This window comes from Diabrotica undecimpunctata, chromosome 3, assembly GCF_040954645.1.
Source record: "Diabrotica undecimpunctata isolate CICGRU chromosome 3, icDiaUnde3, whole genome shotgun sequence".
NCBI classification, from domain to species: domain Eukaryota; kingdom Metazoa; phylum Arthropoda; class Insecta; order Coleoptera; family Chrysomelidae; genus Diabrotica; species Diabrotica undecimpunctata.
The window spans coordinates 79,334,252-79,356,052 of NC_092805.1; the positions used below are offsets into that span (position 1 = coordinate 79,334,252).

The window sequence follows — 21,801 nt, forward strand, 5'->3', positions numbered from 1 at the left end:
CCGATATCTTTCGTACTCGTTGTTGCTTTTTGCAAAAAAAGGTACGTTAGTACGTACGTTAATAAGTATTACGAATAAAAATAAATAAGCAAGACGAATATAAGTGATCTATATTTAAACTAAGTGACAGAAAAAAGAATATTATATATACATTTACTTCTAAATTAGAAATTAAATTTTGATATGCCTGACAACGAAAGATACAAAAACACAATTATATAAAGTTGAAAATAATAATAGCTTGTACAAGCGACAAAGCATTTAAAACAATAAGACCGAACATATTATATGTAATTGTAATAGATATGTTGCCGAGAATCAAGATACCCTAAGGAACCCAAATATTTCTTCTTTTAGTATCTGCTATAAGTGTATCGATGTGTTTATGTGTATCTAAAATATAGTATATAGGATATTGAATTCCCTACATTTAAAAATCGAAATATTGGAATAAGACTCTAAAAAATTGGAATTTTAAGAATGATTTATAAATTGTTATAATTTAGATTTTACTACTCCATGAAACATTATATACTCCATAAACATATTTTATACGTCATAAACTGTAGCAATCGAAACATCGGCACGTTCATTTATATAATAAATATTTCAGTGCCAACGCATTTAAAAAAAATACTAATAAATAAAAATGAACTCTTGGCTTTTCCAAGTTTATAATAGACACTACTTAAGTTTAAAAATAATTAAAGCAAGTAATATAAATTACCACTCTAAAATATTTAACTGCATTAACCAAGTATTTGTGAAATTTCTCGATGACTAAATTGATATTTAAATAAATTTGAAGTACCAAAATGTACCTGCTGTAAAATTTGAAAGTCTACGACTAATCAAATTATTGGCAGCATCGCAAGAGTTTAGTTGTGTACGCGAAGGTATACATACGGATCCCAAAAGTGTTTTAACCTATTACAGAGTTCACTTAATCCTACGTGTTGCTCGGAGTCTACATAAAGCGCTACGCAGATAATAATATACACGGTGTATATTCTACTGGAGTTAGTATAATACCGTTTTAGAACGGAGCTTACATTAACCGCTAGATGTATATATATATATATATATATATATATATATATATATATATAATATATATATATATATATATATATATATATATATATATATATATATATATATATATATATATATATATATTGTTATGGATTAGTTTATCGATCAGAAATAGAATAAAGAGTTTTTTTATTATTTTAATATACCGCGGGCATATAAGTTAAAATACAACCCTGTACTTATTTGTAATAGACCATAAGAGAAAACATTGTTCCGTGAAAGACTGAGTGAATAGTGAAAGAACAATGGAACCAGTATAATTATAGATTTAAGGAATAAACTTTTTAATTGTATTTTGCGTTGGGCATTTTTCGAAAGTAAATAAGAATTAGATTTAGATATGAGATAACAAAAATTTGGAAACTTATTTCTGTTGAAAAAGGTAAAATTGTTAATGGTTTCTGAAAAGTAATTTGAGTGAAAGTAGTTTATTTGTTTTAAATATCATGTTGGAAATTTTCTAAATCGAAAATAAGTGGGAAAGATGAATGCTTATGATTGGTTAAAAAGGAATGGTGGGAATGAAAGAGTTGAGAAGGTTGTCTGGGGAGATTGAAAGATTGATGATGTTACCGGCAGACCAGAAGAGAAAACTTGTTTTCGTGTAGTCAATCTGAGTGCCAGTGTTTTCGTTTGTTAGTGAAAAAGGTGGAAGCTGAGAGCAGATCAAAATCGAGAAGATTAATACCTCTTTTGAGTCTGCATAGTCCACGAGATATAATTGAGAAAGAAAGGAGAATTTGTGAGTAAAGAGTACCGGTCAAAAGAGGATTGAGCTTGTGTTTTTTCGGAGGAGTAGTTTGCTGGTATGCGGTTTGGATCGATGCTGAGAACGGGAAAGATTTGATGGTAGCCGGACATAATCAATCAAGGAAAGAACTGTGGTTTGATCGAGAGGAGACATCATCGGTGTAAAAAAATAAAGGTCAGTCAAATAATTTGAATGAAAGAAAAATCTAAGATATTCTAAAGATAAAAGTTTCAAAGAGTTATTTTTTTTGTGAATAAATTATATTTTTATATGGTCATTTTTTTTAGTAGATATTATTATAAAACAGATCAATAGATAGTTTGTAATTAAAATTAAATTTAGAGTATAGGAGTTTGTTGGGAAAGATAATTGCCCACAAAAGGTATTTATTAATATTCATCGTATTGCTTATTGAAAATAAATAATAATTTGTGTGCATATTTATGTTGTTTTAATGTTAGTTCCGTTTCCTGTTCTATCCCGATTATGAGCAACTAGGAGATACTGAACCCACTAGAAGAGATATATAAAGTAAACTGATTAAAGTAAAATTAAAAAGGCACCCTGAGAAATTTTAATAGTAATTGATTTGTATGACTGCATAAATTAGTGAATTAATTAATTAAATAATTGGATTAATGAAATTAGTGTTAATTAATAATAAAACATCATAAAGCAGATCACAACAATATATATAAATATATATATATATATATATATATATATATATATATATATATATATATTTATATATATATATATATATATATATATATATATATATATATATATATATATATATATATGAAAGTAAAAGATTGCATTTCATTTCAATCGGAACTCCACCATTGCTCTACACGCGTTTCGAGTTATTCAACTCATCATCAGGAGCACTTGTGGAAGTTCAACTGAAATGAAATGCAGTCTAGTATTTGGTTATTATAACCAAAATAACAGCCAGGTACGCTAGCAGCGACATCTATACAAAGTAACAAGAAGTCCAGAGACCACTCTCTGATAGTAAATTAGGTGAACCGCAAATTTAAAGCCTCTTACTAGAGAAATTTAACGATGCTAGAAGTCCTTTTACTTCAACATGCATCTACGATTCACCTTTGAAAATTACTATCTTTTTCGCTCTTTACGTAGAGAAAGACGTTTAAGTGAAAGTAAAAATTGCTTTACTTTCATTTCCCCCTTCGGTAAGATTATAAAGTTTGTTACCACAAAAAATCTACTAGCAAGTAAGTATAAAAAGAGGTAAAAGTAAAATGAAAAGAAAAATAAAACACTTATATAATATGTAGACCTGAAAGTGCGCCGGAGGGTTTGAAATAAGAATTTACCTAAGGAATGAAATAAGAATTTACCTAATATAAAACAGATCTGAAAGAGAACAAAAAACAGATCAAAGAATTAATACAGATTAAGTACATCCTTAAGTAACATATCTCAAATGCGCCTGCAGTTTTGTTGGGTAGATCAAGTAGCTCGACAGAACTGTGGCCGGTCCCAAGGCCGAATAAAGGAGGAGGGGCTCTACAGTCCGTTTAGCACTCTACTGATAGACTTTAAAACCATACAGCTCATAGAAACAGAATTATGCCTCGGGACAGGAATGATTTCATTACGACGACTAACGGGAGAAAGAGGACAACCAATTTGTGGTAAACGAGAAATACACTTCGCATCGGTGCTTTGAACGTAAAGTCTCTACAAGAGAGCAGAAAATTACAAAAGAGCTTGTAGAAAAAAAATATAGACATGTGTGCGCTAAAAGATACAAAAAAAGGAAAAGGGTCAAATTATTATAGATGACCATCTCATGATTTACAGTGGTGTTGCCAAAGAAACCAGAGCCATAGAAGGAGTCGCTCTGTTCGTACACAAAAATTTTTTACACCAAGTATAAAAATAGTAAGTGTAAAAATTGAACTAGATGTCAAACCTCTGAATGTGATAGCACTTCATGCACCAGAGAACAACAAAGATACCACCACAAGGGAAAACTTCTACGAACACCTTCAAACTGTAATAAACGAGACCCCAAATGATAAATATATAATCATTATGGGTGATTTTAACGGCCGTGTTGGCAATGATTTAGTTCCAGGGATAAAACAGCGATATAACGAAAATATCAGAAATGAAAACGGAAACCTTCCAACGGACCTCTGCAGCAAAAACCAGATACGTAATAATAATACATTTTTCCCTCACAAAGAACAATACAAATACATTTTTGAAAACAGTAGAGGACAAAGATCTATTATAGACTATATTCTGTTGAATATAGCACTAACATCAGCAGAAATAGAAAGCGATCACAAATTGGTATTGTGCCGAATGAAAACACATATATGTGATAACAAAACACCGAAATACACCACAAAGATAAAAGTCGAAAGCTTACAGGATGACTCCACAAGATACCTATTCCAGAAAAGAAGAACCGAAAAAAACAGAAAAACATATATCACAGAAAGTGATGGAGTCGAAGAAAGCTGGGCAAAAGTTAAGTCTAATATCTTAGCCTCGGCCAAGAAAGTTCTTGGTAAAAGAAATATAAATAAAGTGAAGGAAAAATGTAAAGAAAACAAAAAAGCTTACCTGAAATACATGTCAACCAAAACACAAGAGGCATAACATAATTACAAGACAATTAGATACGAAACACATGCACTTATAAGAAAAATAAAAAATGGTCACTGGGAACGTTTTTCGAAAGAAATGGAACATAATTTTTCTCGTCTGCAAAAGGAAATATAGCGCTTTATCAGACGTCAAAGAACGGAGGTAAAGTAACTAATAGAACTAAAATACATAAAAAATGATACGTGGATTGACTACCTAAAAAAGCTATATACAGGAGAAAAACAAACGACGCTAGAACCGGAAACATCAGAAATTACAACATATAAAGAACTTAATATAAATGTACAGGAAGTTCGGAAAATACTTGAAAACCTGAGGAAGAGGAAAGCAGCAGGTAAAGACGGGATACCAAACGAATACTGAAATATTGTGGAGGAGCAATGACAGAAAAATTAACAACATTAATTAATAAAATTATAAAACACAATAAAATGCCGGAAGAATGGAGAAGGAGCGAACTAACTCTACTATTTAAAAAAGGAGATAAAAACAGACAAAAAACTACAGAGGTATAAACTTGTTAAATACTACGCTAAAACTTACAACTAAAATTTTACAAGTGCTAATTAATCACAATATAAGTTTAGCAGATGAACAACCGGGTTTTTTTAGTGGTAGATCGTGTACAGATGCAAAATTCTTGATAAAGCAAATTATTGAGAAATCACTGAAGTATAATAGACCAGCATTCCTGTGTCTGATTGACCTAAAGAAAGCGTTTTACAGAGTAAGACTGAAAGATGTAATCCATCTTCTGTATAATATAGAAGCTCCCCTAAATATTATAAAAACTATCGAAAACATCGACCAAAACAACAAAATTGAAGTCAGAATAGAGGGACAACTTACAGAATCTATAGAAATAGGCAGCAGAATAAGACAAGGGGATTTATTGAGATTGAGCCCCATGCTCTTCAATTTGATCATGGATCAAATCATCAAAAGCGTTAACAAACGAAGAGGATACAGAATGGGAAACAAACAAATTAAAATACTTTGTTACGCAGATGACGCAATATTAATAGCCCAAGATGAAGATAGTTTGCAAAGACTGGTCCACAAATTTAAAATAAGAGCAAAAGAATTTAATATGACAATCTCATCTCAGAAAACTAAAACAATATTAGTCAGCAAAGGACCACAGATGTAAAATAGAAATTGATGGCATTAGCAGAAACAAGACCCGACACAGCCACAACGCAAAGAATAATGGACGCGGCAGAGATGAGAGTACTGAGAAGAATTACAGGAAATACTCTGAAAAATCGAAAAGAAAATGTAACGTATAGTGTATAAATGAATGGATACAAAGTAGAAAAAAAGAATGGAATAACCACATAGGTAATGGAAATAAAATACCTGGCATTATGAATTTATTATGACAATTTTATCTCAGAAAACTAAAACAGTAGTAGTCAGCAAAGAACCAACTAGATGTAAAATAGAAATTGATGGCATCAGTATTGAACAAATAATGGAAATAAAATACCTGGGAATTACACTGTCTAGCTACGGAGACCTGGACAAAGAAGTGAGAGATCAAGTACTAAAAGCAAATAGACTGGCAGGATGCCTTAATAACACTATATAGCTAAACAGACACATTAACACTGAGATGATATCAATTTATAAAGCCAGTGTAAGACATATAATGACATATGCCTCAGAAACAAGACCCGACACAGCCACAACGCAAAGAATAATGGAAAAGGCAGAGATGAGAGTACTGAGAACAATTATAGGAAATATGCTGAGAAATCAAAAGAGAAGTGAAAACATTGGAAGAAAATGTAACGTAAAGTGTATAAATGAATTGACACAAAATAGAAAAAAAGAATGGAATAATCACATAAGCAGAATGGAGGAGACCCGTGACGTCAAAATTGCAAGAGATAAGTCACGAATCGGCAGAAGAAGTATCGGACGATCGCGCAAAAGATGAAGTGATAACCTTCCATAGAGATATTATTCCGCCAATGAACAAGTAAAATTGCTTATAAAGAGAAATAATAACAAGAAAAAAAAGTAACATCTCTCAGATAAATAAGCGGAACAACAGAAACTGAGTATAAACGTGAAATTCCAGAATTAACATTAAATAAATTACCGCAAATCGTACGAACTGAAATAAGTGTTATTTTCTGCACATACATATATATATATATATATATATATATATATATATATATATATATATATATATATATATATATATATATAATATATATATATAATAAGAACTATATTTAAACCAAGTGACAGAAAAAAAATTATATATACATTTACTTCTAAATGATTAAGGTCTATAAAATTATTATTACAGTTAAAGCTTATACAAGCGACAAAATTTTTAAAACAATTAGACCGAACATAATATCATAACTGTAAAACATAATATATACGGAAACAATAAAGAAATAGATATGTTTAGTGGTTATGAAACCGCTTGTCGTCTGCCATGAATTTTATTACAGAATCAAGTTACCATATGACACCAAAATATTTTGTCTGAGTAATGACTTACTATGATAAAAAGAAATAGAATACTTTTATAATACACAACGTTATAAAGGTGAAACTATAAAAAGATATACATATAATATAATAATGATATATATGATGATTCATAAACGCATGTTAATAACAATTGGTAATAAAGACATAAAGATACCCACTAGAAAGTTTATAATTTCAAAACGACAGTAAAATAACGTTCAATTCAAAGGTTCAAATCGCGACATAATATGAAATAATTCAACAGCAAGTAAAAGTACTTTTTCTTTACCTATTTCTTTGTCGTCTTCTGAATCTTCATTTCCATTCGTTCCTATCTAAGCACATGTTATCCACAAGGTACTTCTTCATTTTTTATTCACTACTCTTTTTGCTATGGCTTTCTTCATTATATTTATTCATATCGTTCTCACTCATAACACATATTGGGTAGTTTATTGTTTCATTAAACTTTTTCTGTTTATATCCGTATCATATAAGTTTTCTAGTTATTATAGCGTATATAGTGTATGTTAATTCCATTGTATTTCTTATATTTTCAATATTAATTCTTTCCAATCAAGATTTTCGAGCAGCTCTGAACCACTGGCCCATTTTTGTTGCTTTTGTTACTGTTTCTCCTTTCTTTTAACTACAACTTTTCTCCACGTTGATCGGTCTTCTACATATCTGCAATCAAATGAAATATTAACTTTTTGAGATATCCGAATATCATTATAAGAGCTTTCTTCATTCAGTATCTGTTCTTAATCTATACGGATTTGTAGCATTATACTAATAAGGCCTTATTTGTTTTATTCATTCTTCCTAATTTGCATCAATATATTAAAATAGGTCTGAAGTTTGTATTATGCTCTTTATTCCTTTAGTGACGGTATTGTTAACTGTGATTATTGATCCAATAATATTTAAGTGTTCCATACTTTCGAAATTGCAGTTGTAGACTTTTTTGTTTTATCTAGATTTATTTAATTGGTGTCTTCTGTGTATTTGCTTGTATTTGGTTTTCACTTCGTTGATGTTTTAGTTTCTTATGAAATCGATATCATCAGCATTATGTTAGGAGCTGCTTTGAACATTGGACCGTTAACGGATTACATGTTAAATGGACGTTATATCTATTTTGGTAAGCTGTTCGTTAATTTTTTAACTATTTGAATCGAGAATTTGTATTTTATTAGATCTCTGGTTTATTTATTTTATATGTCTGATGTTTTGTTTCCTGTATCGTTACTACAAGGATTTTGCTGGATACCGACATAGGGAACCTGGTGGTACGTAGATGATGTTTTGATTACCAACAGTAGAAAATTTGTCCTGCTGTAAAATCATGATTATTTTACTAGAAAATATAATGTTGTTTAATAATAATAAAGTTGTTTCACTTTGCTTTCTCCATCGAGGTCGCAGTGAGACTGCTACCATTATACCTTCTGGTATTTAATATTTTGCCGATCAAGCAACCCTTCCTATAGTCATTAACTTGGTACTGATATCTCTACTCCCCGATTTCAGCAAGCAGTCACCAAACTATTAAAACTGCTACATTCATGCCTCCTATTCAGTGGCGGCTCGTGGCTTGAGAGACAAGGTCGGCAAGGTATTTTTTGTCTCCTCAGATGGGTATACCGTCTAATAAAGACTTAAGTAAATCATCATAGGAGATTTTTTGTTTTCTTGTTTTTTGTTTTTTTTCCTATAAATTTAGAACCTAAACATGTTTATAAATTAACTCAAGTCTACGTTGTTTGGAAGTAGCAAAATAGGTTATAACGTCATCGTAAAATTTATTAGAGTTTTGGAGAGATTTTAAAAGTTTTTTTTCTATTGACATTTGAGACAAGTTTGACATTCTCTCTTGTTTCATGGTATTTCGACAATAAGTTTTGATTCTTTTGAGGCAAGAGAAATCTCGTTCATTTGAGGCAGACGTTGGTGGTAATGAGAGAATTAATGACAATAATTTATTAATTTCGGTAACAGTTTGTTGTAATGAATTGCAGTATATAAAATTATACATATCTTGTAACTTATCCCATCTTCCTAAAATATCAGCATATAAAACTTTTAATTCATTTTCTAATTTTATTTTATTAAAAAATGATGGATAATTTTTAATTAACCTGTCTAATAAATATCTTGGAAATTCTTTGGCGTAACTTTTAAATTTTGAATCGTCAAAGAGGTCAAAAATTTGCAAATCTTCAAAATTCGAAAAACAAGTATCTATTTGCATAATAATAGTATCCAAAATTTCAAAATATAGTCGTTTTTCGATATCTGTTTCTGTGTCATGCCTTTGTCTTTTTTTTGGGGGTTCGGAAATATCAAGCGAGTCCAAAACTTCACTGCGTATATACTGGAAATTACTATCATTACGAAAATCTCTGAGATTTTGCACCAGTCTTGTTATTCTATTTTTGGAATGAATAATGTCAGTTAACTGATTTTGAACAACATTGAATATCAAATCGGTTTGGGTAAACACTTTCTTAAAAATATTTAAAAGTATGTTAAAAGAATAATCATTTAATAAAGTTTTCAAACCGATTGCTTCACGGATCGAGATATCATCACTTTGAAAATCGTCGCATTCAATAATAAAATCAAAAACTTCCAAAAGCTCCAAAAATTTAACTTTTAATACACAGAAGAAATAATTATATGCAGAAGAAACACAAATTAAAAAACGTTATCCACTTAGTGTACGCAAGAGAGATACCTCTAGGAAAAATCAAAACGACCGAAAATATATACAAAAATAACACAATAAAAGTAAAAGTAGAAGAAGAACCAACCGACCCTAATAAAGCTGATAATGGGATAAGACAGGGATATTTCCTGAGTCCTCTATTGTTCAACCTGATTATGGATGAAATAATAAAAAAGTAAGAGCTAAAAAAAGATACCAAATGGAAGAAAAACAAATTAAAATAATCTGCTGTGCAAACGACGCAATACTACTCTTTCAAAATGAAGATGATTTACAACGTATGCTGCACCAATTTGATATAACTGCCAGAAAATTTAACATGTTAATTTTCCTAAAAGAGACAAAATTCATGGTTACAACAGCAAATTTACTAAGATGTTAATTGGAGCTGAAAGGTCAGATAATAGAACAAGTGATGGAGTTTAAATATCTAGCCATCACATTATCTAGCTACGGAAAGCTCGAAACTGAAGTGGAAGATCCAGTGAATAGAGCAAACAGAGCCGCAGGCTGCCTAAATGAAACAATATGAAGCAATAAAACTATCGGGAAAGAAACGAAAGGCAAAATTTACAAAACAGTCATCAGACCAATGACATACGCGGCAGAAACAAGACCTGACAAAAAGGATATTAGAAACATCAGAGATGAAAACACTTAGAAAAATTGATGGTAAGACACTATGGGACAGAGCTAGAAGTACAGATATACGACATAGATGCAAGGTGGAGAACATCAAGAACTGGTTAAGAAATAGAAGAGTAGAATGGAACGATCATATAAGCCGAATGACAACAAATAGAGTAGTAAAGACGGCAAGAGACAGTTAACCCGTAGGAAGACGATCGGTAGGAAGATCACGAAAACGATGGAACGGCAACTTACTGGAGGCACATTGAAAAATGACAGTCATGTCTATATAAAAAGAAGAAGAAGAAGAAGACACAGGATAAACATTAAAATTGCTGCAAGAAAGATAAAATAAATCAGTCATATTAATGTAGAATAGCAGAGGACAGAGTGTTTAGAGAAAATAATGAATCAGTCATATTAATGTAGAATAGTAGAGGACAGAGTATTTGTCACAGCTTTGGACAAGTGCCCAATTAAAAAAAGAACACAGGTCGTCCAAAAAAGATGGAACTCTAAAAAGAAAATAGATTAGATTTAAAAAAATAAAAGCATAAACATGTCTTTTCCTACTTTTTTAATATTGAAAATACGTAAATAGAACATTGAATTAAAATGTAATCTTTGATAATCTGTGATAAACCAATCACCTGAACAGTGGCGCCGATATATGTAGTTGAAATTGTTTACACTTATTTTAACTGTTTATTTTGTTATTATCTAGATATGAGTTGCGACCGATATCACAAACTTATTTAATTTTCATAAAGAGGCTCTTTAATACCTAAAATTATTACTATACAAATCTGATTCGAAATATCGTCAAAAAGTAATAATAATAGGCATGTAAAATTTAAATTTTTAATAAAAAGTAAAAGATTAGGCATTACTTATGGGATTCAAAGAACGAGCGTTAAAGAAGATTGAAGTACTAATAAGATCACCGCAATCGGGCATACCCCGGGAAATGATGAATTAATTAATTGGCTAATTCTTCAGTCACCCCTTTAATATGATTTTGTCAAATTGGTCCTTTTTAGGACCAACTATTCTAATAACATATGTCTATAACTGTTAAGGGTATATCTAGAGATCAAGAAACTTTACTTTACTTAAACTTATCAGACATATGAGCTAAACACGAATGTCACTTACTTCTAGTGCAGGAAACACATATAGGGCCTAACCTAGGATATTTGGTATATAGCTGATCGCTGAAAACCACATCATAGATATAGACATGCTATTTCTGTCGGAAAAGAAGCAAAGAATAACTTAAAGTAAGAAAGGACAAAACCAGTCAGCCGAGAGAACCTTTTAACGATGTTGAGCTTGGATCCACCATCTACATATTTAATGAAAAATAATACAACTACCGACATTGAGAATTTGAGCACAAAGCTTATTACGAAACCTGGACCAAAAACACTCTACAATGGCTTATCCGGATGATGAACAACTGTATTCAAATTATGGAGATACCCAAAATTTAGAGACAAGCCAAAGTTGTTACCTTGCTTAAACCTGGCAAAAAAAAGACCGGGTACGAAAAATATCCGGTATCAGGGGTGGTATTTTTCAATCTAAATGCCGCTTACGACACCTTAAATTACAGAATATTTCTCCAAAAACTATATGATATCCCCTTAGATAACAAGCTCACTTACATTGTCTGCGTATGCCAACATAAGAGAATATTTTTTGTATCACTCACTGGTAAGAATAGCAGATGAAGAACGGTCTCGCTTGGGGTAGCACAAAGTGTTCCTTCAATTTCCTCAACATAGACGTTTTCACAAAACTGAACATCCAATCTTGTCATAAAATCATTGAACTGTAGACTTCCTATAAATTCCTTGAAAATAGTTTGTATCACACCGGGTCAGTCACAAATTATTGTTTAAAACTAAAAGGTAAATTGAGGACCAGAAATAATATTCTTCGCAAGCTTGTCAGCTAAAAATGAGGCGCACGTCCTTCCGCCCTTAAAACATAGACGCTTGTACTATATGCTTCTGCTGCCGAATATACCTTGTTAGACAAATTAACCATTCTTTCTTTTTGTGCACACTACTACCCATTTTAACACAAAAATATCTATTGTAGCACTTAACCATATTTATTTTGAGATAGCCTTCTTAAGCTGATAGCTGAGCTTACTTAAACCGATAAAGGTATGGTTCAAATATACAATGAAGAAGATCTGAACGACCCCTATAATATATACACGTGAACTAAGCGATATACATTTATGATACAGGGGTATTTACGGGCTCCAAAAAATTTTTATAAATTATTAAACTCTACATGTTGATGAATCGACTGAACCAATATTACGGAATTGTCAAGTGAGCTCCGTATATCGGTATCCACTTGACCACGGAGCTCAATTGAACCTGAATTTTAACATGGGCGGAGTTCACTTAATGCCGTAGATATATATATATATATATATATATATATATATATATATATATATATATATATATATATATATATATATATTGTTATGATGTATTATTTGTGAATGATGAGCAATGAGTATTTTTAATAATATAATATATAGGGTTTTTATCACGGTTCTCAAAGAATTAGTTTGTAAGTACTTTTTTAAATTATCTTTATTATATCTATTATGAAACACACATATATATCTAACCTAGCCAATGTAAATTTAAAATAAACTATCTTTAAATTGAAATTCTTATGAAACTAATTAAATTCTATAGACAATGTAAAATTTAAACAAACTATCTTCAAAATTGAAATTGTTATGACACTAACTAAATTATATTAACAAAATTTTGTACCTTTCTGTCACTGAATGACTAAATGAACTGTTTTCCACTATATAGATTCTAATCACCACTCAATGTCTTCGTGCTTCGGTTATCCTTGTTTTTGTGAAATTACTTTTTCCAATTATCAGCTTCCACCAATTTAAAATATATTTCTTCTTAAGCATTTATAAACCACCAAGCAAACCAACAAACAGCATTTATATTTATTCTTCTTTTCAATATGCCAATATCCAATCACCAAATATATTATATATTTATATTTATTCTTCTTTTCAATATACCAATATCCAATCACCAAATATATTATATAATTTTAATATTCAATTAATACTTCTTCCATTATCCAATCACCATTTATACATAACATAATTTTTAATCTTCAATAATATTTTCTTTATACTGCTTCTTAATCTTCATTTAACTCACTATATTGAACAATTGGACCTTCTGACTATCTTGAACTGTAACTGATTGACTTACTCTAACTAACTTTCATACTAAAACTGGCCATCTTGAATCCAAATCACCGAGTATTTATACCTTTTCAATCCTCCAGAACCATCTGGTAAGAAATTCTGTTCGATTTGTTCTATTCCCTACCTATATGAATGTTCTGGAAAAAGTATATATTCGATCCACAGACATAATCATATTCGAGAAAGTTCTTCCGTAAACAAAGGTTAAATTCTGTATTCTAGAGAATTCCTTTCTTTTCTATCGAGAATTTTGTTGACATTTAGGCTTTTCAGATCAGAATATACACTTAAATCAGTAATTTAACACTCAAATTTAATAAACTACACATTTTAAACAACATATTATTATAACCCCACTTATATTCGTAATTATTATTTAAATGTCACTTTAAAGAGTATTTTTGGTTGCCTAGTCACATGGCTCACTTAAATATATCTACAACATTATAATTACTAAAATAAAACTTTTTTTTACACTTATTACATGCTAATTTCTTAAAAATGCCCTCACATAAATAATTTTTTAAAATGTTCTAGTATATAACTTATAAAATAACCAAATACTTTTAATATCTAATATTATCTAGTATATAACTTATAAATTAATTTTTTAAACACCAATCATCTCAATATATATATATATATATATATATATATATATATATTTATATACATTCTAAGTTCTCGGGAAGAACCGCGTTGAGAATTGAAAACTCGACGTTTCGGCACCCATTTTGGAGCCATTATCAAGTGTGATACGGTTCCGTTCGAGTTCGGGGTCTCAATCTACCTACTTCCCTCACTCGTGACGTGCCAGTATCGAGAGATCGAGAGATACTGGTACGTCACGAGTGGTCACGGTAAGTCAAAGAAAACTCTTTGACTTACTGTCAAGCTTTCAAATTTATTTTTAATTCTGTTTCAAGATAACAAATAAATATAAAAATAAATTGGTCCAGTCAGTTTACCTTAAGCATATTATAATTTTTCTGATGTTGAGATGTCGATAGAAAATGAGATTATGCTGTTATGCCAGTATTGTTTGTTGATATGTTAATATATATTATAACAACAAATGTTACTTAATTTGTCAATATCTGATTTTCTATTTATACATTTTTTATTTAAGCTTGTGAAAAATTAAATGTGGGATTTAGATTAATTAATCAACCCGACATGACAATGACATATATAATAACAATATAATTTAGTTACAAAGTTACAAACAGAGATTATGCAAACTTTAAAATCTTTATTTTTAATGTTGTTTCGATGTGTTTTAATCTTGCATTTTGTTTTAGAGGCAAAAATGATGTTCAAAGATTTTACTGTTTTGGATTATAGCTTTTGCGGTTTATTTTTACTGCGTTATTAGTATTATTATTATGGCAGCAAATATGGTGCGTTTAGCGTTAAATCTTATATGCTTTCAATTGGCCATGATTAAAGTTTTTATAAAGTCCATATAAAATATATCGAGGTTCATAAAAAACTATTGGTTTTCAGTCATTTATCTAAGTAGAAATTTGACATGATATAGGATCTGCCTGACCTAAACCCCTGTTGGTCGATTTCTATGGAAGTAACAATATTGTTCTAGTTTATTTAATGCGTTGTTAGTATTAACGGTATTAACGCGTATTAACGGTACTCATTATAATTATAGGGTCTCTGTAATTCGAAGATATTTACTTATTTATCTCCCTTTTAAAATATAAGAATGGTCTTGTTCGTACGCCATTCGTTTGGAATTTTATGCTGACAACTATGACTTAATTACGAGCAAAAAGTAACACTCTGGCTATCTCGAGTAATTAGTTGTTGTTTCTAGCACTAAGGTATAGCTTTTTATCTAAATACATAACATAACATTGCTTTTAGGAAATTTGATCAACTTTCAGCTGAATATCAACAAACAGAGATATTACCCCTTGAAAAAAATTATACAGAACTTCTCGAATTGATTTCCAGAAAAACGGGATGGTCCACAACAACTTTTGCTGAAGTAGCCACACTGTATAATGAAGTTTTATCTACTTATAAATCTTTTAATCCGTCGGTTTTGCCAGATTGGTTAAGTGAACTCGACATGAACGCCATGGAATATATTTCAGGTAAGGCATTTAGAAACCCTAAACTCCTAAATAAGAATAAACATACGATTTGAATGATATAAAGTTACACTTTGAGGAATTTATTAGAAACAAACGCTACTTAATTGTTGTCATTCCTGAAGGTACTTTTTAAAAAGGTCCTTTTAAAGGTACAATCAATAGAGTAACAGAACTTTATTTAATTAAATTACAACTGACTTTAAAACATAAATTTACAGTATTTATAAGAAATTATTTGATGACGACCTGTCTACAATTTGTGTCGAAACTGCTGATCGGCTGGACTATTGGACTGCAATACCGCTAATAATCGGGGTTAATGTATCGTAATTTCTGCATCCCCTGAGAAAGTTTTGTGAGGAATGAACAAAACTATGTGTACTGTTTCTAAGTACTGTTGGCTTTGGTCAGGAATGTCTTCTGCTTTGGTTGAACTCTGCTCATATTTTTTTTTCAGTTTGCGTAGCTTGAGAGAACCAAAAATTTAAAGGATTGCTTCCAGGATAATATATCGGTAGTGTCCATATGTAGCTGTGTGGTCCATTTGTGTTGGGAGGATGGACTGAAATCTTTCTTTTTCCTGTGTTAACTTGTGTAGTTTTGAATTTTTGTTTTGAAATTAGTGTAAACTTGATTATTGGTTCGTAGTTCATATCTGGCGGTAACTCAATTGGATAGGTCCCTTCGACTACTTCTATTTTACTGGTGGTGGAATAGGTAGATACTTTCGCAGGCTTTGTCGTGCACTGTAGTGTGCATCTAAATAACGCAAGGTTTATGATTTCATATTATTTGGTTAAGTCATCTTCTTGAATATAGGGAATCTGTGATGCAGGGTGATGTTCAAGCATCTCTTGCCTGTTGTACATCAATGTAATTGTTATTTGTAGATCATCCAGTATTTGTACAATTGTTTGTAAATTTAGATTTATCCGGTCAAATATATTTCGGACTTGCATATAATGATTAAAATCAAAAACGAATTGGTTTATCTCTAAGTTAATTTTATTTGTCTCTTCAGATATGATTTCTTGATTGTGTGTAAGTCATGAAATTTTAGTTAAAATTGTTTATTATTTTCTTATTGAGACTCAGTTGGCTATTAATGTTGGTAATCATATTTTGTTGGTTATTTTCAATTGATTTAATTGCAGCGTTGTATTTTTCAGCATCTTCTTGATCTAGATTACCAGAAATATATTTTATTACACTTCCCAATACGTTTACAAATCTTCTTTTTCTTCTTGATATTGGATATATTGGGTTTATTTTCTATTTTGCTGTTTGGAGAAGGTACTGTACGGTTTTATCAAAGGTTTTGTAGGCTGTCAAAACATGGTTGACTGAGTCCATTTTCTATTGCTCTATGATTAGTAATGTACTGAAATTCTATGTCTTTAATATCTTATGCGATGAGTTCTAGATGAAAATAGTGGATGAAGTCATAAGTGCTGGTCTGTATCCTCGCTTGTCCAAGTTTAAGTGGGAGGATTCCTGGATTGTCCTTCAGGTTTTGAATTTAAACTTGTTGGGCTGCTACTAAGGTAGATCTGTAAAGCAGTTTTAGCGTTAGTCTTTGGCTGGTGTTTGATATTCTTCTTGTGTATCGACGTATCTTGAGTGTCTATTATTACCGAATTGTTATTTTTCACAATGAGGGAAGAAAATCTCGGAAAAGTTTTTCTAGTGTAAACTTTTGTGCTGGGTTTATAAGTAATTGGTGTTTGTATTTTTTCATTTATTTTTTCGATATTTTTCTGTTTGACTTTTGTCTTTATCTAATCCTTGTTAGCTTGGTACGTATCACAAATGTTGATAATTTCTTCGATATCTTTCTTTAGCGTAGGCAAGTAGTATCGTTTTCTTACTTGAGCTTTGGTTTCGTTAATTCCTCTGTTGTTAGTCTTGCCTTGATGGTAGTTCTCTATAATTTCTTTTTGTCTAGCGATTTTTGTATTTTTGTAATATTACATAGGGATTTTTAGAGTTTATTATTTATTTTAAAACAGAATGACATATTTAATTTTTGGATCTATATACTTTAAAAAAAAACTGGAAAATGTCCTTGTGAAGATCGTTTTTTCCCAATTGGATATACATTCTTTTGTTTGTTACAAAACACTGCTCTGTGAGTGGTTTTGATGGGTTGTAATTTACTGTCTTGAAAATTATTCGATTATTTTAACAAATTAGTGGTTGGCTAATTGTAATTCTTCTTATTGGATTTTCTGCCGTAGAATGTTTGGTTACACCTGTATCGTTATCTGCTTGTAAGTATTGGGAGTTTGATGGCTGAGCTTTGTATTTTTGCTGTTTGCTGTCTTCATGTTGGATTTCGTCTATTTTCTTCATTTCTTTGGGAGTTAACGTTGCAGTTTGATTTTTTTGGATGATTTTGTTTAAGTCACCTAAAGCTATAAAGGGGTTGACGGATTCGAAATTTGTTGAGACTCTACGGCTCGGTCGGTTGAAAATTCTTCTAGATCGGATAAGTGACTGGGGTGACAATAATCTAAAAGATGTCGATTCTAAGGAGAGAATCGACATCTCTTAGATTATTGTCTTCGCTAGGTATAATATCTGACGTGAGTTATGGGAGCCGGCCCTGTTCTAGCCATTCACCTAAGAGTGATGATTAGACTTCGGCAAATATGCAAATAAAAATGTAGAAAATATGCGCATAAATATGCACGTGTTTACCCGAAAATATGCAAATATTTTACAAAATATGCATACAAATAAATAAAAAAATCGTAAAATAGTAACAATTTTATTTAAAAAAAAAAAGTGTACATAACTAAATATTTCCTACTATTCATTAAGATTTACATTTATTTTAAGTAACTACATCATTTTTAAGTATGAATAAACTTATTTAGAATTATGGTAACAATAAATGACCAAGTGGTGGTCAAAATTTTCTAACAAAAACTTGTGGCTTCTGTCTGAGTACATATATTTATATATGGAAAAACTTCGTTCAACATCAACTGATGTAACGGGAGCATTTTTCAAACTAACCAAAACATTTGGTTCTAAATTAATTGTTTCCGAAATATTTCCAGCTAGAACACTGACTACTTCAGAAAGAATATGGTAACCTTTATTTTTTTCCATAGTAGCTTCAAATTTTTTTAAAATATCTTTTCCAATATTACCTCTAACGTTCCGACAACATGACGCAAATTCTTTTATTAATGCTGTACTTTCGAACAATGACAGTCTTGGTGATTCTAACTGAGTAATTGTTTTTTGAACAAAACTAAAATTTGATTTTATAAATGAAAGTTCTTGTTGAAGCAAGTTACTCTGAAAAGTTTGTTTAGAATCCAAAAGAGATTGGGAACTTTCATCTGTTAACGTATTAATTATGTTCTTTATTTTAACAAAATGATCTGCATAAAAATTAGCTGCTTCTAACCATGTTCCCCATCGCGTTAAAATAGGTTGTGGTGGAAGAGGAATGTTAGGTAGCATTTCTTTATAAAGTTGAATTCTTATAGGAGATTTAAGAAATACTTTTTTGACACTGGATATCATGGTATTTACAAGAGGAAACTTTTTTCGTATTTCCTCTGCAACTCTGTTTAATCCATGCGCTACACAAGTAACATGTATTAAATCTGGGAAAAATATTTTTAAATTTTGTCCTGCTTTCACCATATAAGGAGCAGCATCCGATAAAATAAGCAGTAATTTATTAGAAGGAATAGTTGTCGGAAGAAAAAAAGTTGCTAATGTTTCTTCTATAAAACGCGAAATTGTTAAAGCATTTGTTTTCTCAAGTTGCTGACATGAAATAAGATGAGATTTTGGTAAGGTATCTTCTTTAAGAACACCAATCAATAAATGAGCAATATACTTTCCTGAGGAATCAGTGGTTTCGTCTACAGATATGTAAAAATAATTATCTGCAATTTCTTCCTTAATATTAATTAACACCGACGAGTATAGCCCGTTCACATTATTTCTTTTTAGAGACCGATCACTTGGAACATTAAGTTTGCAATATTTTTTTAGAAACGAACTAAAATTTACATTTGCTAATTTTGAAAGCGGTATGTTTGCAGACACTAATGCGCGACACAAGTCTTCATTAAAAGTTTCTTGCTCATCTAATTTTTTTGAAGTAGATTGGAAACATTTAGCCATTGAAGTTTGATGTTTTCCTCCTATTTTTCCTTTTTTTGCAATGTGTGAAGCAGTTCTCACATGTTGGTCTATCTGAAATTTCTTCTCACATGCTATCTATAAATAAAAATAAAAACCTTTATTTTAACCCAACCTTTAAAATATAAAAATATACAAGGTGTTTTTGGTTAATCAAATAACTGGTTTGAAAAAAAAAACACTCGCTAAGTGTTTTAAATGCAGTATTAATCCACAAATTAGTTTTTGTTACTAACCATTAGTACATCATTAACTTATTTTAAAATTCAACAAAAGTTTTTTTTTTGTTAATTCAATTACAATAAAAATAATTGTGTTTTAGAATAGCTGACTTCATAAAAAAAAGTAAAGGTGAAAAATTTTTCTAAATACACACCATTGTATTGTACCATGGACAATTTTTTCTCACTAAAGGAAGCTATTTTTCATTTAAAAACAACCTACGAGTACTAAATTTCAAGTAAATACGTTTATTGGTTTTAAAGTTATTGTTGTTATTAACTAAAAGAATTTAATTTTTTTTAATTTTAACACCCTGTATCTCGAAAAGTAAATAAGTTTGACCCCTCATTAACTATATCGTTTTGTTCAATTTTTCGAGAAGTATCTACAGTCAAACGTTGTAAGTGTCATTTGGAAACACCCTGTATGTATGAAATATTAGATATTTAATAGAAAATATTAGATACTTACAATTTTGCCACAGACTAAACAGTAGATTTTTCCCATATCCATAGACAGCTCTTTATAAGGTTTAATCCAAGTTGAAGCACTGGTTGTTTTAGGCATTATAAAATCACAATCTTCCTTTTTGTTACGCACAACGAGTGTTTACGCTTTGAATATCAAAACAAAAATGATTTACAAATCTGAACATTAAATTAGAAATGTTTAGGTACCTAATTCAATAAACTGGGAGATTTTGGAAAATCCCTAAATTAGGAACAAAACTATTAGCCGTTTACCTGCTGTTAAGATACAATAAATTGTAGATAGATTTGGGGATTAGATCAAAAAATGCAAATGAGCGAACCCTTAGCGATTATCCAATAACTGAATGCCTCAGTGACGGAGACTTTCTAAGAATGTTGAGGGCTACTTAAATTGATCTTCCTTGAAATTGTAAATGTTTTGTACCTGTAGAGATTACGTACTTAGATCATTTCTTGATTAAAATGACTACAAAATTTTATACAAGAATTGAAATAAATTGGTATGTTTAAAAATTTTCAAATACAGTATAAAAATCTGAACTTTTATGCACTTTATGCAAACTTTTATACAAATATGCCAAAATATGAAATATTTGCATAAAATATGCACAATATGCAAAATATGCAATATGCATATTTGCCGAAGTCTAGTGATGATCTAGGATTTGTGTTTAATGAACTTTGTAATAAATATTACTTTGCATTTTTATATTGTGATTTAACACTGCATTTTTATATAGATATAATTCAGTCTGTTCTTAAACTTAAAAGAAGGAGCATTAAATCTTTATATAAAATTGTCCGATCTTTTTCGTATTTTTGTAATTAATTAATAAAGTATTTGTTTTTTAAAAATAGTTTTGCCTTCGGGAAAACTATAAGTGGCGCAGTAAGTACAGATTTTCGGGAAAATCCACCGCGGAAAGTTCTTTGGGTTTCAACCTTTCACGAAAATCGAGAACCAGTATCCCAGTTTTGCCAGTGAACTCCATCGAGGAAGACAGTGTACAGCACGGATGTGGTAAGTAATTTTTGTTTATGTCAGACTCCTCTTCTGAAAACGAATCCTTTAGCGAAATCGATATTAACGAAGAGTTAGGCTTAATTAATAATTTTTGTAAATTAGAATTAAAAGATAAAATGGCAACACCTATTCTAGATATGAAAAC

At 30.4% G+C, this 21,801-nt stretch overlaps 1 protein-coding gene across 3 annotated transcripts in view; it reads left to right on the forward strand.

The window, feature by feature from the left end:
• LOC140436944 (prostatic acid phosphatase-like) overlaps window positions 1-21,801 on the forward strand; it is a 124,789-nt gene that overhangs the window by 94,415 nt on the left and 8,573 nt on the right. For 2 of the 3 annotated variants that reach the window (XM_072526125.1, XM_072526123.1), the window contains one exon: window positions 15,517-15,749. In XM_072526125.1, coding sequence (XP_072382226.1) covers window positions 15,517-15,749 — 233 coding nt within the window. The remainder of the gene's footprint in view (window positions 1-15,516; window positions 15,750-21,801) is intronic. The other variant, XM_072526124.1, reaches the window with a different exon arrangement.